Source organism: Ammospiza caudacuta, chromosome 28 (genome assembly GCF_027887145.1).
Source record: "Ammospiza caudacuta isolate bAmmCau1 chromosome 28, bAmmCau1.pri, whole genome shotgun sequence".
Lineage (NCBI taxonomy): Eukaryota > Metazoa > Chordata > Aves > Passeriformes > Passerellidae > Ammospiza > Ammospiza caudacuta.
This window is the reverse complement of record NC_080620.1, coordinates 5,348,635-5,373,042: the sequence shown is the minus strand read 5'-3', so window position 1 is coordinate 5,373,042 and position 24,408 is coordinate 5,348,635. Positions and strand designations below refer to the sequence as shown.

General features: G+C 58.5%; 1 protein-coding gene across 1 annotated transcript; it reads right to left on the bottom strand.

The window, feature by feature from the left end:
- Window positions 1–644: 644 nt before the first annotated feature.
- SH3GL1 (SH3 domain containing GRB2 like 1, endophilin A2) lies at window positions 645–23,261 on the bottom strand. The gene is made up of 10 exons (XM_058821077.1): window positions 23,109–23,261; window positions 7,720–7,788; window positions 7,545–7,617; window positions 6,931–7,074; window positions 5,377–5,510; window positions 4,306–4,464; window positions 3,810–3,913; window positions 3,078–3,202; window positions 2,586–2,642; window positions 645–957 (listed from the first exon to the last, which is right to left on the bottom strand). Exons 1-10 carry the CDS (start codon window positions 23,151–23,153, stop codon window positions 761–763), a joined length of 1,107 nt encoding a protein of 368 aa, XP_058677060.1. The 5' UTR covers window positions 23,154–23,261; the 3' UTR covers window positions 645–760.
- Between the last annotated feature and the right edge of the window lie 1,147 nt (window positions 23,262–24,408).

Here is a 24,408-nt window from a genome sequence, read left to right as displayed (position 1 = left end):
GCCACTGAGGTCACCTCTGTGCCAGGACACATCTTGGCTATGCCACTTGTGCCCAGGACACATCCTGGCTGTGCCACTGGGGTCACCTCTGTGCCCAGGACACATCCTGGCTGTGCCACTGGGGTCACCTCTGTGCCCAGGACACATCCTGGCTGTGCCACTTGTGCCCAGGACACATCCTGGCTGTGCCCCCTGTGCCCAGGACACATCCTGGCTGTGCCACTTGTGCCCAGGACACATCCTGGCTGTGCCACTTGTGCCCAGGACACATCCTGGCTGTGCCCCCTGTGCCCAGGACACATCCTGGCTATGCCACTTGTGCCCAGGACACATCCTGGCTGTGCCCCCTGTGCCCAGGACACATCCTGGCTGTGCCCCCTGTGCCCAGAACACATCCTGGCTGTGCCCCCTGTGCCCAGGACACATCCTGGCTCTCCCACCTGCCTTACCCACGCGCTGGACCCACAGGAAAGATGGGAAGTGGACAGGGACAGGGACAGGGACGTGCCAGCAGCACGGCCGGGGCTGGGGGCGCACAAAGTACCGAAGTTCAAGCACCAGAAGGACAAAAAACAAAAAAAAAAAAAAAAAAAAAGAAAAAAAAAAGACAAAAAAAAAGAAAATAACCAAATTCACGGGGGGAAGGGGCCGTGGGACCCTTCTGGTTTGTTCCCTGGTGGCGCCTGGCCCCGAGGGGAGGCGGGAAGCGGGGCTGGAGCTGGAATGGAGCTCGGGACACTCGGGGCGGAGCGGCGCCGTCTCACTGAGGTAGCGGGACCAGCACTTCCACGTAGTTGAGCGGGAAGAAGCCGGACTGGCCGTGGATCATCCCCTCGTACCAGTTCTCGTCGATCTGGTTCGTCAGGGTGATGATGTCGCCCTCCTTGAAGCCCAGCTCGCCGTCGTTCTCGGGCTCGAAGTCGTAGAGGGCTTTGCAGCAGGGCTGGTCCAGGGGGGCTGTGGGGACAGTGGGGACACGTCAGCAGGACCCTACAGTGCCCTGGCACACCGGGCACTCCTGCCACGGGCTCTGCACCCTGCCAGGACCGGCAGGGATGGCTCCAGTGCCCTTCACTGCTCCTGCAGGTCCCGCACTGCCTCCAGAGCCAAGAGCTGCTCCTGAATCCCAACCTCACAGGGATCACAGACAAGCTGAGAGCTGAGAGCCTGCCCTGGAGCTCGGTGGTGACATTGGACATGAAGTGGGACTCTGATGGGATCACCCCACACCTGAGGGGGACAGCACAGCAGCTGCTTCCCTGGCCACAGGGCTCCAAATCCACGAGCAGCCCCTCAAAAGTCAGGAGAAGCCCAAAATCTCATCCCCCAGCTCAGCTCCAGGAGTTAAGCATCACCTTTAGGCTGCAAAGGGATTTTCTGTGGGATTTCCTGCTGCTCACTCTGTGTGCTGGCATTTTGGGGCTCAGCTTTGGAGCTGGGAGAATCCCAGTGGGAAGGGACGGAGCTAAGAGAGACCTGCAGGACCCCCCAGCCCTCCCCACTGTGCTGGGGCTGTCCCAGCCAGGGCAAGGGAATGGCAGCAAGGGCACATCCCTGGCAGTGTCCCAGGCCAGGCTGGACAGGGCTCGGGGCAGCCTGGGACAGTGCAAGGTGTCCCTGCCCATGGAATGAGATGGTCTTGAAGGTCCCTCCCAACCCAAACCATTCCATGATTCCAGGACCCACAGCAGGGAGGGCCCAGCATGGGAAGAGCACTCAGAAATCACCACAAGCAGCAGCCAGACATTGATGGCCTTGAGAGAACTCCCCAAACCACCAGGCTGGCCCCACCACCACGGCCCTGCTCCAGGCTCCTTCCCAGCACAGCAGCTCCAAGCCCCAGCATCCCAGGGTGCTGCAGGAGGAACCACAGACCCCACATCACCCCACAAACTCTGTGAGCTGAGGCTCTGCCTCCTCCCTCCAGCCTTCCACAGGGACATAGGGAGCAGGATGGGAGAGATCCAGGCTGGGTGCTTGTGAGAACAGGGAAATCCTTGAGGTGTCTGATGTCTCTGGGAAAGCACCTGATCCCAGGGGAGCAGGACATGCCTGGTGTTGATCCCAGGGGAGCAGGACATGTCTGGGTGCTGATCCCTGGGAAGCAGGACATGCCTGGGAGCTGATTCCAGGGGAGCAGGACATGCCTGGTGTTGATTCCAGGGGAGCAGGACATGCCTGGGAGCTGATTCCAGGGGAGCAGGACACGCCTGGGAGCTGATTCCAGGGGAGCAGGACATGCCTGGTGTTGATTCCAGGGGAGCAGGACACGCCTGGGAGCTGATCCCAGGGGACCAGGACATGCCTGGTGTTGATCCCAGGGGACCAGGACATGTCTGGGAGCTGATTCCAGGCAAGCAGGACATGTCTGAGTGCTGGGAGCTGCTGCAGCTCCTCCGGGCGAGCCAGGTCCCATTTTTGGAGGTGCAAAACCCCCAAAAAATCCCCCTGGGGCATGGCTGGGTTAATTCAGGGCTCAGCTCAGGCTCAGCACAGAGGGATGAGCAGCTCCAAGGAGCAGCAGCAGCAGGGAGGAGCAGCCAGGGGGGGACACACAGGGAGCAGTGCAGAGGGAGGAAACTCACGGATACTCCTGACGGAGGCCCGGGACGGCTTGTCCGACCGGAAAGAGGTGGAAGCTGCTTCCAAACAAAAGAGAGACATGCTTAAACCACGGGAGACAGGGACAGGCAGGGCCCACAGGGGTCTGTCAGCAGCAACAGCAGGGCCCCCATGCTGTTAGGAACCCACCAGGATCAGGGAGGGAGGGAGGGATGCAGCGGGAGGGAAGACAAGGAGGGAGGGAGGAAGGGAGGCTTCGCTTTCCTGTCTGGCACTGACAGCGAGAGGCCCAGGCTGGAGACCCCTCTGGCACATCCCCAAAGCCAACAGAGCAAAGGCTCCTGGGTCCCAGGAGAAAAGAGCCCGATCTGGAGGCATTCCTGACGTTTTCCAGAGCCACAGCCTCGTGCAGGAGCCTCCAGCACAGCAGGAACATCCTGTGCAGGCAGAGCAGCCGCCCTCCTTCCCCGGGAGGCTGATCCAGAGGCACCAGGGAACACCTGGGACAAGGTTACCTGAGGCTTTGGGGGTGGGGGCGCAGGAGAAGCCCCCGTTGGACTGGTCAGGCTCCCTGAAGTCGTAGGTCTCCCTGGGCTTGGGTTTGTATTCCCTCTTGGGACGGGAGGAGGCCTCCCTCATCCTGGGACAGGGAAAGGAAAAGAGGCTCAGTGCAATGAGGAGTGGAACAACATGGTGTTTATCCTCCTGGGGGCTGCACAGGGCAGGAAGGGGTTTGGAGACTGGGATTTGCACAAGCCCCTGTGCTGGAGCCTTTGGAAGGTGGGATTTCCTCAGGGTTTGGGATCTGCCCTTCGACAGGGCCCACACATGCCGGGTTTTGCTGGGGAATGCTCAGGAATTCGGGCCAGCAGAGGACACTCGTGCTGTAGTTTGGAAGCTCAGACTTGGCAGGGTCCTCCCAGCTCCTCCCAACTCAGGGCAGGCACGGGATCCACTCTGCAGCTTCTCCCAGGAGGGAAGAGCAGCACTGCCAGAGGCTGAGGAAGGAGAGGTGGGACGAGCCTTCTTCAGCCAGGATCTGGGCTGGATCAAACACCCAACTAAATCCAAATCCCACCTGGAACAGCCAAAGGAATTGGCTTTATCAAGGCCAGCTTGGACAGGGCTCAGAGCAACCTGGGCTAGTGAAGGTGTCCCTGCTCTGTGAGCCCCAAGGTCCCTTCCCACCCCACCCTTGTGGGATTCTGTGATTCCAGGGGGGCTCAGGGGATTCCACAGGGACTCACCTGCGCTTGAGCTTCTCGGCCAGCTCGTCCAGGATCTGCACGGCCTGCCTGTGGTAATCCAGCTGGGCATCCACCAGGGCTGACAGCTGGCTCACCTGCTCGATCTGGGCAACAGCAGGCTGGCATCAGCACCTGCCCACAGCTGCACACCCCTGCACAGCCCTGGGGCAGCCGTGGGCAGCCCAGGAGGAGCTCTGGGATTGCCAGGACAGAGCCCATTCCTGCCACTCTGGCTTGGCCAGCTGGGAAATCCCTCCCAAACCCTTCCCAGATGGGTTACCTCCCTAAATGATGCCCCAGCACCCCAAGAGGAGCCTGTTTGGTGCCAGGCAGAGCTGGGTCAGGGGTTGAGCAAAGCTCTGTGCTGTCAGCTCTGGGCTTTCCCAGAGCAGAACCACACTCGGGAGAAGTGGAAACTGGTGTGCAACCAGTGCCTCCCTCAGGAGATGCCACCCCAGGGACACAGAAGGCCCCAGCTGTGCCCTCCCACACTCACATCTGTCTCCAGGAGGTTGTGCATGCTGGTCTCTGCCACTTCCTTGGACTCCTCAAACTTCTCCATGGCCTGGCGCAGCTCCTCGTCGGGGATCTTGCCCTGCCGCTTCTTCTTGTAGTCGAAGTCCAGGCGCCTCCCCTCCAGCTTCTTGAGGTGGTGCTGGGGAGGGTGGAGAGAGCAGGGAAGAGGGAGAAGCCAGAGGCTTGGGAGGGCAGCTCCAGTTACAGGCTGAGTTCACCGGTGTCAGAAACCTGATCTCCTGGGGCTCCCACCTTTGCTCCAGGTGGGACAGAGGCCCTGGGGTGTGATGGGGGAATGATTCCAGACCCTTTCCATTGAGGAACAATTCCAGACCCTTTCCATTCCAGGTCTGCTCCCCACAGAAGCTTTTTGGGAGGGTGAAGAGCTCTGCTGCTCCTTTCAGCTCCCCAGGAGCTGCAGGGATCTCTGGACAGCAGGAATGGGGGGTCTGGGCACTGCTCTCCTGGATCTTAGGGCAGGGATGTTTAAAGCAGCCCCATGGAAGTGGGCACAGACAGGCACTGAGGTAACTTGGTGGTTATTTCAGCCAGGACAGCAGTGACAGTGAAGACTCCCTCAGGAATTGGAGGTTGGGATGGATCCTGTTACAGGGCCTGCACTTGTCTGTGTGCAGCACTGGGAGCTGCTGAGCTCCCTGTTCTCCCAGGGAGACCCCAGAGGGCTCCTTGGCATGCTGAGTAGATTCCTGAGAGGAGCTTGCTCAGAGCTTGGAGCCCAAATTGATCCCATCGGGAAGCTCCCAGCACTAGGAGCCCAATTCAGCAAGCCCAGAAGGAGTGCTGGGATGTATTCCCATGGCACCATCAAACATGGCAAATGGAGAACCATTGCAAGCTGCATGCAGCATTTTGGGCTGCTCAGGAGGAGCAGGGAGGAAATACCAGAGAGTCTGGGAGGGATAAAACACACACAGAGTGCAGGCAATTCCTGGCAGCCCCTGCTCCCAGCACTGCAGAGCAGCAGCTCCGTGCCCCAGCAGCCAAAGAGAGAGCAGGGAGATGAGAGCAGAGCAGAGCACAGGGGGGTTACCTGGATCTCCTTCAGGTCCTTGTCACACAGGTTCTGCAGGGGATCAATGAAGTTCTGTTTGACCTCGATGTCCAGCGAGTCCTTCACCTCCGCCAGGCGCTTCATGGATTCGCCAGCATCGAGGAGCGCGTCCCCTGCAGGGACAGGGACAGGGACAGGGGATCAAACACAGCCGAGCCCAGGGACCTGCCTCACATCCCCTCCTTCTCCCTTCTCGTGTGTCCCACAATCCTGGCGTGGTTTGGCTTGGAAGGACCCTAAAGCCCATCCAGTGCCACCTTCAGCCGTCCCAGGTTACTCCAAGCTGGCCTGGGGCAGCCCCAGAGCTCAGTGTCACTCACTGAAACCTGTTCAGTCCCATCCTTTCCTCAGGCTCTGGCCACTCTGGCACTTAAGCCAGGCAGGCTTGCAGCAAAGCATAATCAGTGCTGGCTTTTTTGTGCAGAGGAAACACTTAGAGATGAAATGATTCCTGTGCAGCTTTGGCAAAACAACAATTGCAGCAGAGCATGAACACAGGAAAATACATGAGTGAGAGAGAGGGTCAAGGGAAAACATCTCTCCACTGTCCAGCTGGAAAAATCAATAGACCAGAAGTGTTCTTTCAATTGTAATAACTCTGAATAACCTGGAAGGGAGGGATGGAGTCCTCAGTGCTGCTTTAAGGAGGCCATTAAGGAAATAGAGTTTGCTGTGCTCTCCTAAAAGCTTCCTTCCCTCGCTCTCCTCAGTCCCTGTGAGCCAGGACTGATGCAGAGCTCTGAGCTGGCCAGGGAGGATCTCCAAAACCCTCTGTCAGTTCCAAGAGCAGCCAGAGGTTTTTAATTTTCCTGAGGCAAGGCAGCTCCTCCCTGGCCTGGCAGGGCCAGCTGTGCTGCCAGGGGGCCATCACGTGCCTGGCCCAGGTTCCAGGGGATTAAAACTGATGTCACCAAAAGGCTTCACCCCCTCCTCCCTGCCAGCCACACGTGGCTCCAAGGAACAGCCAGAAGATTTCTTGGCTTCAGCCTCCCTATGGAATCACAGCAAGGTTTGGGTTGGAAGGGATCCTTCAGAGCTGTGTGAAACTCCCAGTCTTGCTCTGTCCCGTTCCTGCTTCGCTGCTCAGTTCAGAGGGAAGTTTTTATTTTATACAAATTTATCTCAGTGTTTAATAAGAAAGTGGATTGACATCCAGGACACCTGGGATCACAGAATGATTTGGGATGGAATGGAAGGAGCTTAAAGCCCATCCACTCCCACCTTCCACTGTCCCAGGTTGCTCCAGCCTGGCCTTGGGCACTTCCAGGGATCCAGGGACAGCCACAGCTGCTCTGGGTACCCTGTGCCAGGGCCTCACCCTCCTCACAGGCAGGAATTCTTCCCAATATCCCATCTAAACCTCCCCTCTTTCCCTTGCAGTCTCCTCCCTCTGGAAGCTTCTGAACCCCTTTAAGCCCCACGCACAGTTCAGTGCCACAAAGTTCGCCCAAACCCTTCCAGAATTCAGAGTGCCAGCTCAGCAGTGAACCAGCAGCCTGCCCCACTCCCCTCCCAGGCCCAGGGGGCACTCACCAAAGTTGGAATCCTCTCCCAGCTCCTTCCCATAGCGGATCATGCACTCCCCCAGCAGCCCCTCGGACTGGGGGTAGCCGGGGTTCTTCACCTGCCCGCGGATCTTGGACATGGTGTTGAGCATGGTGAGCTTGGCTCTGGAAGCTGCCACACAAACACCTCAGCCTCTGCCCCCTCTGCATTCCCTGCAGCCCTCAGCAGGTTTGTTCCCCCCCTGCTACACCCAAAGCCAAGAGGCTCCGCTGTCTCCATCCCCCAGGAACATCCCTCGGTTCTTTTCCAAGACGCAAAGCAAAAATAGTTCCCCACTGCTTGGTTAGGGAAAGCCAAAGGAGTTTCCCCAGCCCTCCCAGGTCCCTGGAGTGCTCTCTGGAGCAGCTGGCTGGAAGGAGGCAGGGCTGACAGAGCCAGCCACCCCTTCCCAGCCCAGGAACACCACTTTTCCTGGACATTCTGAGAAAAAAGGGTCCCCTTAGGGCCCCTCTGAGTCTGAGGCAAAAGCTGCATCTGGATTCAGGGCAAGAGGGGTACCCTGCTCCAAAGCTGGAGCAAAAGGCATCTCCCTGAGCTCCCTCTTTCCCTGGGAAGGGGACAGGCCAGGTGCAGGCCCTCACCTGGGTTGGGCTGGAGGTACTCAATGGTTCTGGTCAGGACTTCTGTGACAGCCTTGCTGGTCACGTCCACTTTCTGCAGGAGAGACAAGAGCCCAGTGAGGGTCAGCTCAGGGATTCAGCCAATCCCACAGGAGCCACGGGGTGATTTGGGGGATTCCTCTGCTTCCCCACTCACCTTTTCCATCTCCTTGAAGTCATCATCTAACTTGGTCCCTTCGGCCCCTCCGACCTTCTCGCTGACCAGCTGTGGGAAAGGAAAGGGAGGAGGATCAGGCACTGATTGACCCTTCCCACCTCAAAGAGGAATTCCCTGGGACAGAATGGGAACAGGGAGGGTCCACACAGCACCTGCAAGAGAAAGGAGGCAGCAGGAACTGCCCAAAGCCCCTCAAAAATACCCCACCAAACCCCCAAACATCCCCGAGCACCCAAAGCTTGGCTCAGCCAGGATGTTCCTCACCCACCAGGAGCTCCAGAGCTCCCTAAATCCCAGCCCACGGCTCCAACTCCAACGCCTGCTGGAAAAAACAAGCAGCACAAACGTCTCTCAGCTCCATTTGGAGCCAAGGAACTCAGTTTCACACACAGCAAAATCCAAGTAAACACAGGATGAACACACTCAGCTCCCAGCAGGCAGCACAGGAGAGCCTGGGGGGAGAGCACAGCCACCACTCTGAACTACTGGAGCAGCTTGGGATCAGGGACAGGGGCTGGAATTGTCAGAGGAGATGTTTGACAGGCTGGGAAGTCAGGGCTCATTTCATGGCAAGGCTCAGCAGCCTTGAGGGGATCCCTCAGCCCAAGAACAGCCCCAGCCCCTGACCCGCAGCATCCCCTGCCCAGGGGTGACCAATGCCCCCCAAACCCCCCCCAAAGTGTCCTTCTGTCCATCCTCTGCAGCCCAGGCAGGAAAATGTTCCCTTCCCAGCCCCTGCACTGCCTGGGGAGGCAGGACACGGGAACTGGCCAAAACTGGAGCCATGGAATGGCTGAGGTCGATCACTGAGCCTGACCACGTTCACCCATAACCCACGTCCCCAGGTGCCACATCTGTGTGATTTCTGGGCACCTCCAGGGATGGGGACTCCGGCACTGCTCTGGGCAGCTGTGCCAATGCCTGGCCACCCTTTCCATGAACAGATTTCCCCTCATTTCCAACCTAAACCTTCCCTGGTGCAATGTGAGGCCGTTTCCTCTTGTCCTGCTGCTCCCTGGGAGCAGAGCCCGACCCCACCTGGCTCCACCCTCCTGTCAGGGAGCTGTGGGGAACAATGTGTGATTATTTTGCTCCAAACAACAGCAAATTCCCCATCCAGACATCCAAAGTGGTCTGGGAAACCTGGCACTGGCTGCCAGGGCTCCAGGCCTGCCCCGGGGCATTGCCAGGATTCCTCCTGTTTGTGCTGAAAACTCCAGATCTGAAGGAACAATCGGGTTTGTTTACTCCAACATCAAATATTTGATTTTTATCGAGGCTTTCTTCCTCTGGAACACTCCTGCTCCCGTGAGGATACAAAATGGGGCTGGATGTTTTCTGAGGAAGAGGGGGAGGGATAATTTAGGGAATTGTCCAGGTTCAGAAGCACCTGGAGACACCAAAGCAGCCACAGGGAAGGGAAGGGAAGGGAAGGGAAGGGAAGGGAAGGGAAGGGAAGGGAAGGGAAGGGAAGGGAAGGGAAGGGAAGGGAAGGGAAGGGAAGGGAAGGGAAGGGAAGGGAAGGGAAGGGAAGGGAAGGGAAGGGAAGGGGAAAAAAGAGATAGGGAAAAAGAGAAAGGAAAGCTGTCTTTGTTAACCCAGCTCTGGATTTCACTCTTTACTTGAACCCTCTGGTAAGGGACAGAGGACACAGCCAGAGCGACCAGGCTGGGCAGTCTCTGCTCTTATTCCCTGCTCTCAATCCCCAATCCCTGCTCCCCATTCTCTGCTCTCAATCCCTGCTCCCCATTCCCTGCTCCCTGCCATGCCCAGCCCTCAGAATCAGCTCCAGGGGATCCCATCACCCCCAGGTGCCCCAGAACGCCTCTGAGTGTGATTTCCTGCCTTCCTTGGCTGCCTGCTCCATGCCCCAGCCCCGAGCCGGGCAGGCACGCTTCTCCCTCGAGCCTGGAAAAGGTGCCAGGAGCAGCTGCCAGGCCTGCCAGGACAGGCTCAGCAGGGCACAGCTCTGCCCCAGCTGCCACCCCTGTCCCCTGCCAGGAATCCACAGCCAGAACGGGATCCCTTCCACTGAGGTCACACCCCTGGCAGCCTGCACTGCTCCCCAACACACCTGGGAAGGGTGCAGCCATCCCAAGCAGTTCCAATCCCGCTTTTCAGCCTGGATTTGTGGCCTGGGAAGCTGTAAATAACCCCTGGCAGGACTCTGCTCTGAGGGGCCTGCGTGCCAGGCTGGCAGAACCCATCACCACCACAGTGATTCTGGAGGCTCCACACCCTCTGGAGAGCCCAGAGAAGTGAAGGAAGCAAAACCCCCTCATTTCCAGACTAATTTAATCCTCCTTTTGACGTCCAAGAAATGCTGCTGCTGCCCTGCTGGGAGGGAATAATGAGATTGAGGTTCTCTCCCTGCTGGCTCTAAACTGGGAGGAGTCAGCATGGGAGGAAAGGAGGAGGGACCCCATCCCCACACCCCCAAACCCACCAGGAAGGGAGAGAAACCAACACAGATCCCCCAGACATGAGCCTGGATGAGCTTCTTGTTTAACCTGGGGAGCCTCAGCACACTCAGGGAGGCAAATAAGGGAGGGAGGGAGGGAGGGAGGGAGGGAGGGAGGGAGGGAGGGAGGGAGGGAGGGAGGGAGGGAGGGAGGGAGGGAGGGAGGGAGGGAGGGAGGAAGGAAGGAAGGAAGGAAGGAAGGAAGGAAGGAAGGAAGGAAGGAAGGAAGGAAGGAAGGAAGGAAGGAAGGAAGGAAGGAAGGAAGGAAGGAAGGAAGGAAGGAAGGAAGGAAGGAAGGAAGGAAGGAAGGAAGGAAGGAAGGAAGGAAGGAAGGAAGGAAGGAAGGAAGGAAGGAAGGAAGGAAGGGTTTATCCATCCATTGCCTGGCCTAAGGAAGGCAGCTGGAGGAATGCTGGTGCTGCAGATTCCAGCAGCCCTTCCCCCAGCAAGCAGCTATGGGGCTTTTTGGAGGATGTGCTGACAATTTTTCTGCATTTTGATTTCCTGAGCAGCCAGGAGAAGGTTTGGGTTACATCCCTGCTCCCCCAGCTGGGATCTCACCTCTCCTGAAGCCAGACTGGGAAAGGATGAGGGCAGACATGGAAATGGTTAAAAACCAAAACCAAACCAAACATTCCCTGGGAGTGGAAGAGCAGAACAAGTCTGGCCTCCCTGGTCTGTGGATGGGAAACCTCCAAGGGGCTCACCCTGGGAGCAGTGAGAGCTGGAGCCTTTGGCCAAACACCTCCCAGAGCAAATATTGGCCCAGGGCGCTGCAGCTGGCACTGGGCAGATACAATCTGCTCCTGCTTGGCTGCTCCTGGCAGAGATTTCACCTGGAATTCCACAGCTGAGCTGAGGGCTGAGGCAGCCAGCTGAGAGCCAGGAGCTCCCACCCCTCACTTCAGCAAAATGTCACAGCCCCAGTGTGCTCAGACAGCTCCAGCCTGGGATGGGAGCACTGCCTCAGCATTCCTGGAGCTCAGCACCCAGCCAGGCTCATCCTCAGGAGAGCTCATCCACACGGACTGGACACGGCCCCTGTCCAGCCAAGGATGCTCCAGCCACGCTCCACAGCTTTGTTTTGGAGCTTGGGGGGGATTCTTGCACATTCCTTGGCAGATTCCTTCAGATTCCTTGGCAGGGCTCATCCACAGGGATTGGACACAGCCCCTGTCCAGGCAAGGATGCTCCAGCCACAGCTTTGTTTTGGAGCTCAGGGGGGATTCCTGCAGATTCCTTCAGATTCCATGGCAGATTCCTTCAGATTCCTTCAGATTCTTTGGCAGATTCCTTGGCAGGGCTCATCCAGAGGGATTGGAGATGGGCCCTGTCCAGCCAAGGATGCTCCAGCCTCACTGCACAGCTTTGTTTTGGAGCTCAGGGAGGATTCCTGCAGATTCCTTCAGATTCCATGGCAGATTCCTTCAGATTCCATGGCAGATTCCTTCAGATTCCATGGCAGATTCCTTGGCAGGGCTCATCCACAGGGATTGGACACAGCCCCTTGTCCACCCAAAGCTGCTCCAGCCCCTCTCCACAGCTTTGTTTTGCAGCTCAGGGGGAATTCCTGCAGATTCCTTGGCAGATTCCTTCAGATTCCATGGCAGATTCCTTGGCAGGGCCGTGGGAATGGGAACAATCCCGACCTCCCCTTGTGTGGGGGAAGATCTCAGGAATGAAAGAACCATTGTTGGAAAGAGCCAGGGTGGCCAGGGGAGAGGCAGGAATGGTGTGTGCGCGTGGAAAAGGGCAAGGAGGGATGCACAGGGACTCTCCTGGCAGCTGGGCTGGGATGTGCTGGGGCAAATCCAGGAGCAGGGAGGATCAGGAGAGATTTTGGGAGCAGAGCTGGGCAGTCCCAGCTGGGGAGGTGGGAAAGACGTGGAGAATAAAAGGTGATTTTTGGGCTGCACCATCAGCAAAATCCCTGATAAAACCTGGGAAGGTGGCAGCAGCCAAAGAGCTCCTGGAAAGCTGGAGAAGGGCAGATTCCAGCACATCCACCCTGCAGGTCTCATCTGCCCAGCCCACAAGTCTCTGTAACTCTCTGCTAATCACCAGCTTCCCCACGGGATTTCACAGATTTTGATATTTTGCTCTCCAGCCTTTAAATATTTTAAAACGGAAAATTATCCCTAATTCCCTCAGCCTCAGACAGGCAAAACACACCAAGAGAAACCCAAAAATCAGGGTTTTTTTTTTTAAACTCACTTTCTTTTTTCCATCGCAGTCAGCCCTATTTATAACACATCAAACATTTGCCATCCTTGCAATCAAAACAGTTCCCTACAGTCGACTGAAAACCTCATTCCTGCAGACTCTGGGGTATCAAAGCCTTCCTCTTCCTCCACTCCACCCTCCCAACAGCGAGTTCCCCTCAAGAAATACAAAAACAAACCCACAGATGAGCAGCTCTACCCTGGCTGCCTTCATCCCAGCCCAGGGCAGAAAGCCAGCCCACAAACCCAGGGAAAAAGGGGTGGGAATGTTCTGAACCCCCAAAGTCTGGCACAGGAGAAGGAGTGAAGAGAGCCAGGGTTAAATGGGATTGCTGGTGCCCAGTTTAATTTGTGGGATGCTCCATGGAACCTAAATGAGCAGGGTGTGACTCCCTGGCATCCAGCTTCATTCTGGGTCATCCCCATCATGCTGCAGAGCCACGGTGACCCTGCCCAGCCCCGTGTGTGTGTGAGAGCTTGGGAGCACAGCAAAGGCCCTCAGCCACCCAGCCAGCAGGGCTGGGCAATGGCAGCGCTGGAAAGGTCCCAAAACCTCCTGGAAAAACTCACCAGCCCAGCTGCAGCCTGGAAAAGCCCGGGGGCTCTCCTGGAGTGCCCCACACGGCTCCATGGAGCTCCCTGCAGAACCAGCTGGTCCTGGGAGGGTCCTGGGCCATCCTGGGGTCCCAGCCCTGGTGGGATCAGCCTATCCCAGGATCCCAGCCCTGGATCCCAGCCCATCCCAGGATCCCAGCCCTGGATCCCAGCCCATCCTGGGGTCCCAGCCCAGGTGGGATCAGCCTATCCAAGGATCCAAGCTCATCTTGGGATCCCAGCTCTGCTGGGCTCAGCCCATCCCTGGACCAAAGCTGTGCCTATCCCAGGATCCCAGCCCTGGTGGGCTCAGACTATCCCAGGATCCCATCCCGGATCCCATCCCAGGATCCCAGCCCTGTTAAGCTCAGCCTATCCCTGGATCCATCCCAGATCCCATCCCGGATCCCATCCCTGGATCCATCCCGGATCCCATCCCGGATCCCATCCCTGGATCCATCCCGGATCCCATCCCAGGATCCCAGCCCAGGATCCCATCCCTGGATCCATCCCAGGATCCCATCCCTGGATCCATCCCAGGATCCATCCCAGGATCCATCCCAGAATCCCATCCCAGGATCTCATCCCAGATCCCAGCCCTGGATCCCATCCTGGATCCTATCCTGGATCCCATCCCGGATCCCATCCCAGATCCCATCCCTGGATCCATCCCAGGATCCCATCCCAGGATCCCATCCCAGATCCCATCCCTGGATCCATCCCAGGATCCCATGCCAGATCCCATCCCAGATCCCAGCCCCGTGCCTGCCCCAGAGCAGCAGGCAGCCCGGGCTGGGGTGAGCTGGGCACACCCACAGCACAGCTCACCCTGATCTCAGCAACTCCTGACCTACTTTGAGCAGAAGAAAACAGATCCCAGTGTTTGTTGTGCAGAGGAGGGGAGGAACAATTCCCTGCAGCCTTGGGAGAGGGAGGCACACCCCGAGTTCCCAGAGGCTGCCCCAGCCCTGGCACTGCCCAAGGCCAGGGCTTGGAGCAGCCTGGCACAGTCCAGGGTGTCCCTGCCACGGCAGGGGGGGACTCTGTGACCTTCAAGGTCCCTTCCAACCCAAACCACTCTGGGATGTTTCACATCCCCTCCTGGCAAAGCAGAGGAAGAGGAGGAACAGCTGCTCTCAGGCTCCAGCCCCTCTGAGCACACCCTGCTGCTGCCTCCAAACGTCACCCCCATGGATCTGACCTGCCTGGGGACGCCTGGACACTCCAGCAGCCCCTCCACTGTCTGGTTTTCCACACAAACAGCTCCCAGGGACGTTTCCACCCCATTTCCCAACTCTCAGCCCTCTCCCGCAGCTCCTTCCCTGTGATTTCCCATTCCCACCTTCACGACAGGCCAGTCCTGGCTGAGCCTCGCACCCGAGAGCTGGGGATGAGCCCCATGACGGAACCAGGGAGTCTCTGCCTCGGCAAGGACTCGTGCCAAGGCACTGGGGGTGCCTGGCTGCCTCCAGACACGTGCTGAGGGAAAACGTGGCTCGGAACACCCCGAGCCTCCCACCCCCTCAGCAGCCGAGCCTGGGATCCCTCCCTCCCCGCAGCACCACAGGAATTCCTTGATGTGCAGCAGGAAGGTCAGGCTGGAACAATGAGCAGCTCCTTCCCTTCCCTCTGCAGAGGAGGAAAGGCTTCCCAGCGACCTCGGGTTGTAATCTTATCCCATGGAACGGCCAGGGAAGAGCTGCACGGGCACAGGCAGCTTTCCAGGAGCCACCTGCCAGCCCTCCTCCTCCTCCTCCTCCTCCTCCTCCTCCTCGGGCTCGGGTGACTCATCTCCATCCAGCAGATGGGCTGCAGGAACGAGGACAGCGGGAATTAAAGGCAAACCCGGGATTGCAGCAGCAGCAGCCCCGGGGCCGGGCCAGCCAAGGGCACCGGGAGGATGCTCTGCAATGCAGCTGCTCCTTCCTGGCTCTGGCAATTCGATTCCTGCTCTCCTGGGCTGCAGGGCAGAGCCCAAACCCTGCCTGGGAGCTCCCTGCTCATTGGGGTGATCCCCCAGCTCCTTTTTCCAGCAGGAGACAGAGAAGGGCACAACCCAAGGTTTCCATAGGAGTGTTGGAATGCCCGTGCTGGAGGGATGGGGGCACCTCCCAGCAGCCTGTTTTCTCCTGTTATTATTTCTCACATGCTCTGAACCAAACCAGACACAATCACTACTCAGCTGGGAAAAAAAAAAAAAATAAAATCATGGAATTGGGTCAAATTCCAGGGAAAACACAAACACAGCAGCAGCTCCTCTCTCCCAGCAGTGATCTCCCCTCAGAGGCTTCCAGTGATTTCAGCAATTGAGAGGAAGTTCAGTAAATTGAGGGGAAACATGGAATAGTGTGGCCTTGCACCCAGACTTCCCGCACAGCCTGGCCCAGGGAATCACAGCCTGGCTCTCCCCAAGCTGCTGAGCCATCACTCCTGGGCAGCTCCACCCGGCCCCAGCAGCTGGGGCAGCACAGGCTCCTCGCCCTGGAGCCTTGGAGCTGCTCTGGAGCTGCTCCTGAGATGGGATAGCAAAGTGCAAAGCACTGAAAGAGCCTCCTAGGAACGGCAATCCTTGGTTTTCCCCACCTTTTCCTCCTTTTCAGGAGGAGCACGCAGCAGCCTTGTGCTGCGGTCAGCACCCGCACGGTGCTCTGAGGGATTTCCCAAAAAACAAGGGGAAAATGAGGGTGTGAACAGCTGTAAATCCCTGGAGAGAACACCAAGCAGCACAAGGGATTTCTGCTCCCTGTGAAAAGCAGGAGAAACACCTCCCTGAGGTGCTGGGATCACCCAAAGTGAGGATACAGCAGGAGGCAAGTCAGGAGCTGGGAAGGAGCCAGAAAACCTCTGGATTTGCAGGACGATGGGAGCAATCCAGGCTGGGGGGGCACACAGAGATGGTGACACGGCTCTGGAGCCATCGGGGACATCAGAAAAGCTCCAAATCCCCCCAGAGGAAGGCAAAGTCCTGCTCCTGGTGTGGGCTGGGTGGGAGAGCACGTCCCACACGGGGAGCAGGGCTCACACATCAAAGGGGACACAAGTGGCTGAGGACACTGTAAACACTCGTTTTCCTTGTTCCTTTGAATTCTAGGAAAAGCTCTGTGGCTATCAGAGCACAGCACAGCATCCTAAGGAAAGGGAGAGTGGGAAGGAGCGACCCCAGCACCCCTAAGGCTGCCAGGGTTGGATTAAACTCCTGCGTCAGCTCCTCCAGAGCTGCACCGGGGCCTTCCCCACATCCCAGAGCTTCTGGAAGCTTCCAGCCCATCCAAGGCGCTGCTGGATATGGTTCTTCCCTGACTGCACACTGAGACTCATTTTGGGATGGTTTAATTGGGATAAAATCCCCCCCAGCACTTGGCATCACTGTGGCATCACTGTGGCATCACTGTGGCCCTCGTGCCCTGTAGGCACTGCCAGGGGGGGCCCAGAAATGCTGGGAGATGACATTTGGATGATGTTTTATCCCAGGCAGGCACAAAAGGACAGAGCTTTTGCCCTTTATACCTCTCCCAGCGCAATCAGGAGGAGCTTTACTGGGACAGGAGCTCCTCCAACATCCGGCACTCTGCATTTGTGCTGCCCCTGCTCCCTCACACTCACAGCAGCAGCAAAAGATGGTTCCTAATCCAGGGAAGAAAATCAGGAAAAAAAAAAACCAAAACAACCCAGCACCTTCTACTGGAGGGATTTGCTTCGGGTGTGGATAATTGTTTACCCTTCTTCTGCCTTTTTCATCATGAAAGTGGGAAAATTAAGTTTAAATGCAGCCAATCCTGGGATGCCAAACCAGATTTGGTCAGGAAAGTGGTTAATAAATTATCACTGGGGAATAAAGTCTGGCCCAGCCAGGGGGTGCAGCTGGGTTTTCAGGCTCTAGTATGAATTATGAAGCATTTTCTCAATTAGGAAAAGCCCTTTAAAAGCTTTAATCATGCAAATTTAACCTTCTGTCTCAAAGACAGAATTTCATTATGGAGATGTTTAACTCATCTTTTTTTTCTCCTTTGGAGCAGAAAAGCAATTTAATTAGTGACAGTACCATGAACTTTATTAATAGCCAGGCATTAGGAGATCCTAAAATTCCCAATGGCTTTAAAAGGGCTGCTTCTATTAATTAGCTATTGGTGGCAATGCTGGGAGGGGGGGTTAAGGCTTTTCTTGGAGGCAGGAGCAACCCAGACTCTGCTGATGGATTCTCCAGGACCTGGGGCACCTCCAGGCACTCCCAGCCCCAAAAGCAGGAGAGGAAGCCCCAGCTCTGAGTCTGGGCCAGGACTTTCCTGCCAGGGGAACCTTTCCTGAAAGCCCTGGGATCACTGACTGCAGGGATGGGGCTGAGGGGAACAAGAAATCTGTAAAAAGATATTAATTATCATTTTTATGAGCCCGGGGAGAGGCTAAGAGAGGCTGGATCCTGCACTAGGTCCTGTCATGGAGCAGCTCAGGAAAAGGGAAGCTCTGGGATGCTCTGGGGCTCTCCCAGGGCCACGAGCTGGATCCTTCCCATCTGATCCAGGGAGGGAAGCTGAGACACAGCCATGGCACAGCCCAGAGGGAGCAGATCCACGGGAAAAGGCAGGCTCAGCCTCCTGCCTGCTCCCACTCTGTGCATCACAGCCCAGGCTGGGTGAATCCGTGCGGTTAGGGATGGGGGGGAGCAGGGACAGCAACCTCAGAGTTATGAAACACCCAGGGCTGGGATGTGAATGAGTTCAGCTGGAATTACACAGCCAAAACCATCTGGATTAGGGATTTCTTTCATTTCTGGGCTTTTTCAGGGGCTCTCCATCCTGCCTGGGAGGGATCCAGCAGGACCAGCCCCTCGCAGCCCTGCAGGCACCGGTTTTGGCACTGGGAGGAGCTGCCTGAGGTTTTCCCACAGGGATGGGGGAGAGGAGGAAGAAGGAGGGGAAAAAAAAATAAAGTGCTAAAGAAATGAATCAGCTTTTACAAGGCAGGCCAGGCTGCCTGAGCTCATCCCCATCTTGCTCTTTCCCAGGAGGAAAGCAAAGCAGTGGCAGGGAAAAGGGGGAGGAAGGATTTCCTTTTGCTCAGGCAGGAAGCATCCCCTGTGCAGGCAGCTGGATAAATCCAGCATTTCGTGACGTGGATTCAGCATCCCTGAGTCACAGCTCCTGCCCTGAGCCCAGATTCCCCCAGCTGCAGGCACAGGATAACACTTTCCCTGGCTGACATCAGCCACAGGAAGGGGAGCAAACAGGGCAGGATATGGAGAGCTGCACTTCCCCAGCTCTCCTTTCTGTCTCTGCCTTCCAGGAATCAGAGCTCCTGTTATTGTCTGCAAAAACAACCTTAAAAGGTGGGGGGGGGAAAGCCAATTTATAGCAAACTCTGCAGAGAAACAATCCTGGAAAAATGAAAGTTGCTTGGTTCTGGGGCTGCTCACTCCAGCAATGATTGACCAGCCAGAGCAGGGACAGAATTTGATGGAAATCAGCCAGGAAAAGGAGAGGGAATCCACAGGAAATCATCCTGGCTGCAGGTGTTCCCTTGGATGTGGCACAAGCACCTTTGTGAGTGCCCCGAGGGGGTGCCCTGGCACCTCATCCCTGTCTCCAAGAGGTTTGGGGACACTCAGCCTCTGCTCTCCACCTGCCACACGTGGAGTCATGGATGGACAATGCTGGAAAGGAGCTTTAGGAGCCCTGAGCCCAGCCCAGCGCCAGGCTCACCACTGAGTCCCCAAGGGCCACATCCACACTTCAGGGACGGGGACTCTCATTGCCCTGGGCAGCCTGTTCCACGGCCTGACAAGCTTTTCCGTGGAAAAATTTGCATTAATATCAAATTTCAGCCTCACTGAGGCCGTTCCTCCCTCCTGTCACTCGTTCCCTGGCAGAGCTGCAGGATGCCACCCCAGCAAACCCAGCTTTGCCCCGGCCTCAGGAGCAGATTAATGTGGAAAGATAAACCCAGGAGAGGCAGGGGAATGCAGCCCAGGTTAATGTTAACACAGCAACATCAGCGCCGTGGGACAGAGGTTGGCAGGAGGCTCCAGGCTGGCAGGAATCAGCAAAAAAATCCCTCAACTTCCCAGTCCAAATTCCCATGTACAGATAAGGAGCTTAGAGGCTGATGCTGCCAAATCCCTCCCACAGGAACTCCCTGCTGCCCTCTTTGCCCACAGGCTGCTCAGGCCCTGGCACAGCTCCCCAAAGATGCTGGGGCTGCCCCGTCCCTGCAATGGGATGGGGGGGTTAAGGCTTTTCCTGGAGGCAGGAGCAACCCAGACCCTCCTGATGGATTCTCCAGGACCTGGGGCACCTCCAAGCACTCCCGGCCCTGCGAGTTTCCAAGGCTTGGAGCAGTCTGGGGCAGTGCAAGCTGTCCCTGCCCATGGAATGGGATGAGCTTTAAGGTCCCTTCCTGCCCAAACTACCCCAAAGGCACCTCCAAGAGAAAGCCTGGAGAGGCCAATGGGAGCATGGCTGAGTTAGTAGCAAAAAAAAAAAAAAACAAACCCAAAATGAACCAAAAAAAGAGGAGTTTTTGAAAGGTTCACCTGGGAAAGAGAAGAAAAATCGCACGTGTGAAAGCAGAGCACAAAATCAGCACAGAGGGAACCTGGGCTGAGGAGGGAAGACAGGAAACCTGGGGAGAAGTGAAGGAAATCCCAGTTCAGCAGCACCAAGAGCAATGAATGAAAGGCCAAGAAAAAGGGGAAATGCCCTCCGTGGCAGCTGCAGCTGTCCCTCAGTGTCACACAGGAGCACATCCCCAGCCCACAGCAGCACCTGCAGGGAGCTCCCAGGGCAAGGAAAGCTCTCCCTGCTGGCCCAGGCAGCAAGGGGCTCTTTGTGGCCAAAAATACCCCTGGAAACCCTGGGAGCTGTCATCAAACACAGGGAAATGTGTGTGTGTGTCAAGGGCTGCTGAGATTTAATTAGCACTTGCCTTTTCCCCTTCTGGAAAACGGCTCTGGGTGAGGAGGAGGAGGAGGAGGCTGGGCTGTGGCTTGGGCCAGCACGAGCTGCTGAGGCCAGGCAGGCCTGGCAGGGTTTAGGCTCAGCTCACACAGGCCTTGGGAGCACGTTAATCCAGTTTGGAATGGCAGGGCTGAGCCCCAGCCTGGCTGGGCTTGGAGGGGACCTTAATCCCATCCTGTCCCAGCCCTGCCACTGCCCCACCCGGCCTTGGGCACTGAAAGGAGCTGAGCTCTGAGCTCTCCTCCATCCCAAACCCCGCCGGGCTCCAGGGCAGCACCCTCAGCAGCTGTGCTGGGAATCCCAGAGCTCCCACCACAGCTGGGCCCTGGGAAGGGCAGCACAGACCATCCCTGGATTGCCTGTTCCCAGAGAGCTCCAGGTGAGCAGCACAGACCATCCCTGGATTGCCTGTTCCCAGAGAGCTCCAGGTGAGCAGCACAGACCATCCCTGGATTGCCTGTTCCCAGAGAGCTCCAGGTGAGCAGCACAGACCCATCTCTGCATTCCCTGTCCACAGAGAGCTTCTCCATGTCCAGGTGAGCAGCACAGACCCATTTCTGCATTTCCCCATCCCCAGAGAGCTGCTCCTGCTCCAGGTGAGCAGCACAGACCATCCCTGCATCCCCTGTCCCCAGAGAGCTCCAGGTGAGCAGCACAGACCATCCCTGCATCCCCACAGAGCTCCAGGTGAGCAGCACAGACCATCCCTGCATCCCCACAGAGCTCCAGGTGAGCAGCACAGACCATCCCTGCATCCCTAGAGAGCTCCAGGTGAGCAGCACAGACCATCCCTGCATCCCTAGAGAGCTCCAGGTGAGCAGCACAGACCCATTTCTGCATCTCCTGTCCCTGCTCCTGCTCCAGGTGAGGCAGGAACCCCAGGATCCCTCCAGCCCTGCTGCTGCTCCCACCCCTGCTGACGCCCCTCAGGATTCCCCAGGAACGCTGTCCTGCCCACTGCCTGGGAGGATTTGCAGGCTTTGAGGATTCCCAGCAGTTTGTACGAAACCCAAAAGGTGCAAAGGAAGCTGTCTGCACACCAGAAGGTCCCTGTGAATCCCAGGCTGGATGAAACCTTGGACCAGGCACTTCCCACCCTGTTCCCAGCTCCAAGCTGCTGCTGCTGTTTCTTTCTCCCCCTTCCTCAGGATGTTTCCTCCAGAAACATCTTTATTTTTTTTTTTTATATTTTTTTTAGAGAACAGTTTGCTGCGAACAGGCAGAACCTGTTCTGGACACACTCAGAGCTGCTTCCCATCTGCAGCATTTGCCAGCACGACTCAGATTTATTTTATTTTATTATATATTTTTTTTTTTTTTATCCAGGATACTCCAGGCTCTCTCCTGCGTGTGGGCGCCCGGCTGCCTCACCCAGGGGAGACGTGGGCTTGCAGGAATTACATGGAGGAGCCCCAGGAGCCAAGCCCTGCTCCCCCTGGATCCTGGACAGGGACCCCAAACCCTCGGGGGTCCCTGCAGACCCCGCTCCTGGCTCTGCTTGCCCTCAATTGAGGACAGACTTGGAACAAACGTAACGTTTTAGGAAAGATCTTCCACATGTTGGGCTTTGGCAGCTTCTGATGGTTTGGAGGGAGCCAAAAAAATAACTAATCCTGCTCTCCTTCAGCCAAGGGCTGAGTGGGACCAGAGGGGAGAAAGGGGGGAAAGGGAAGGAAGGGGGAGACAAATAAAATGGCCAAACTGGAACCAGTGAGTTCCAGTTTCCAGTCAGAGCATCCCCAAGTCATGGACACCACTGCAAGGGGTGGCAATTTGCAATTCCTCAAAAAAAACTGCTTCATCTGGGGTTCAAAATGATATTTTTGGGCTTAGGAACACGCTAGTCCTGAGTCACCGAGGGGTTTCCACCTCCTGACACCCAGCACAGCAAAATCCTCCCACAGCGAGCCCCCAGCACGACTTTTCCCCATGGAAGTTGTGGAAAAACACCCAAAACAGCACGCCGGGATGGGTCTGGTGGGAAAGGGGGTGGAGGATGACTTCAGGAATTTGTTCTTTTGCTTTGCTGGGTACATGAAATGGATTTCGGGGAAACAGAGCCGAGGAGGAAGGCGACACACGCCGCACACAGGGGTGGGATGAGCTGCAAGGGTTTGAATTCAGGGATGGAAAACACCACCCGTGCCAAATTCATCTGGAATTCAAACCAGGGGCAGGAAAGCAGCAGCAGCAGAGGGGGATTTGGGATTCCTGAACCGTTCCCAAAACGCTTTAACAAAAGCTCACGGCTGTGAACGGGAAGCGCTGGGAAGGGGAATTCTGCTCGGGGGGATTGGGGACGGTCTCCCCTCATTTCGGGAGAGGGAAAGGAGTTTGTGAGCCCTGTGCGGGGCTCGTTCCCGCAGGGAATTACGGAATATGGAACATTCCTGTCCATGGAACATCCCCTGCGCCGCGCCAAGCTGCTCCAGCCCGGCCTTGGGCACCTCCAGGGCGGGGAACCCGAGGGAAGAGCTCCAAGGCCGAACGAGCTCCTCCGTCCTGGCCGCGACTGCCGAACCTCCGGGGCTCCCCAGCCCCGCACGAACCGGGAGCTGCCCGGGGTTACCGGGGCCGCTGCTCCCGGGGCTCCCTCCGCCTCTCCCGGCCGGTTTAGGGCTCGATCCGTCCCGGTTTAGGGCTGGATCCGTCCCGGTTTAGGGCTGGATCCGTCCCGGTTTAGAGCCGAATCTGTCCCGGTTTAGGGTTGGATCCGTCCCGGTTTAGGGCTGGATCCGTCCCGGTTTAGGGCTGGATCCGTCCCGGTTTAGGGTTGGATCCGTCCCGGTTTAGGGAAAGGGAAGCACCCCCGGGATCCCCGCGGTGTCACCGGCCCCGCACCCGCCGCTCCCCCCGGAGCTTCCGTGCCCCGGTCCCACCGGAGAACAGCTCCCCCAAACCGGGCCCTTCCCGGCTGCTGAGCTCCGCTCACGGCCCGCACCGAGCCCCGGGAGCCTCACCGGGAGATACCGGGGGTACCGGGGGATGCCCGGCAGGCCCAGCTCCGGGATCCCGGCACGGGATAACGGCGGGGAGCGGGCACCGCCGGGGCAGCAGCGGCTTCTCCGAACCGCCAAGGGAACAGCGGCCTCCCCGGAGCCCAACGGCGGCGGGAACGGGCGCGAGGTGCCGGTGTCTCACCTGGGTGGCTTTGTAGAACTGCTTCTTCAGCCCCGCCACCGACATGGTGCCGGTGCCTGGCCCGGTGGCGGCGGGGAGCCGGTGTGCGGGCGGCGGGACCTGCAGCGGGGGCGGCGGGAGCCTCGGGAGCCTCTGGACGCTCCGCCCGTCCCAGCCCGGCCCGTCCCCGCCGCCGCTTCCGCCGCCGCCCGGCCCCGCCCCCCCGGCCGCCACCACCGAGCGACCCGGCCCGAGCGCCGCCAGCGCAGCGCGCCCCCTGCCGGCCGGGCGGAACCGACTGAGCGGCGATAGAGTCGTTCTGTCGCGACACGCGGGACTGGCGGTCATATCGGGAGATGACTGTGATGCAGCCGTGTCTTTCTCCTGAATGATTCTGTGGGGAGCGGACCGCGTGTGCGACACGGGGACAACCGGGCTGGGAGCGCCGCCATAGGGCTAGGGGGAAAATGGGGCAGCAGACGCTCCAAATGGAAAACTACTACTCCCAGCATCCCTTGCGTCAGCCACTGCGCCTGCGCCTCGCAGCGGCGGGCGCTGATTGGCCGCCGGAGCCGCCGCCATTTCGCGCGTTGGCTCGATGCCCGTAGCGGCGCGGCGGGCGGCAGTGCTGGCTCCGCCCCCTCCGCCCGCTGCTGCGGACAGGCCACTCCGGTCCCCCGCGGCATCGGTCCCGCCCGGTGAGCGGGCAGGCCTCGGGCCCCGGCACCGGGACCCAGCGGCGCCCCACCGTCCCTTTACAAAGCCACCCAATCAGCGCCTGCAGCGCGCCAGACCGACAGCCCCCTCCGCCAATCAGCGGCCCTCGCGGCGGCGGCCAATCCAAAGGCGAGACGCAGCGGGGAGTGTGGCTGGGCGGGTCACGTGGGGCGCGCTCGGCCAATCAGCGGCGCGGGACGCGGGGTCGCCCCGGCTCCCGCCAAGTACGAGCGGGACGGGCCGGGCGGGACCGGGCCCGGAGCGGCGGGGGCTGCGCGGGCCGGGCCGCCTCAGGGTCGGCCGCCGCCGCCCGGCACCGCCGCGAGCCGCGCCCGCCGCCGCCGCCACAGGTAGGGCCGGGCTGGGGGTGCGGCGCGGCGCGGCCGGGGCGCGCGGTGTTTCCGGCGGCGGTTGGGCCGCGGGGTGCGCGGGGCCTGCCCGGGGTAACAAAGGAGGTGCCGGAGCTGCCGCCGCGCCCCGGGGCTGGGCCCGGGCCCGCCCTGCAGCCGCACTCGTGCAGGCACAGAGCGGTTTGGGTGGGGAGCGATCTGAGAGCCCATCCCGTGCCAGCCGTGCCATGGGCAGGGACAGCCCGGGTGCTGCA

Bases quoted from the DNA above. Each gene is read 5' to 3' on its own strand.
- SH3GL1 (XM_058821077.1), bottom strand. From the start codon at position 23,153: ATGTCGGTGGCGGGGCTGAAGAAGCAGTTCTACAAAGCCACCCAG. The intron at 5,511-6,930 runs GTGAGTGCCCCC...CTGTCCCTGCAG, and splicing joins GGGAGAGGATTCCAACTTTG to GGGACGCGCTCCTCGATGCT. The intron at 3,203-3,809 runs GTGAGTCCCTGT...TCCCTGTCCCAG, and splicing joins GCCGAGAAGCTCAAGCGCAG to GATGAGGGAGGCCTCCTCCC.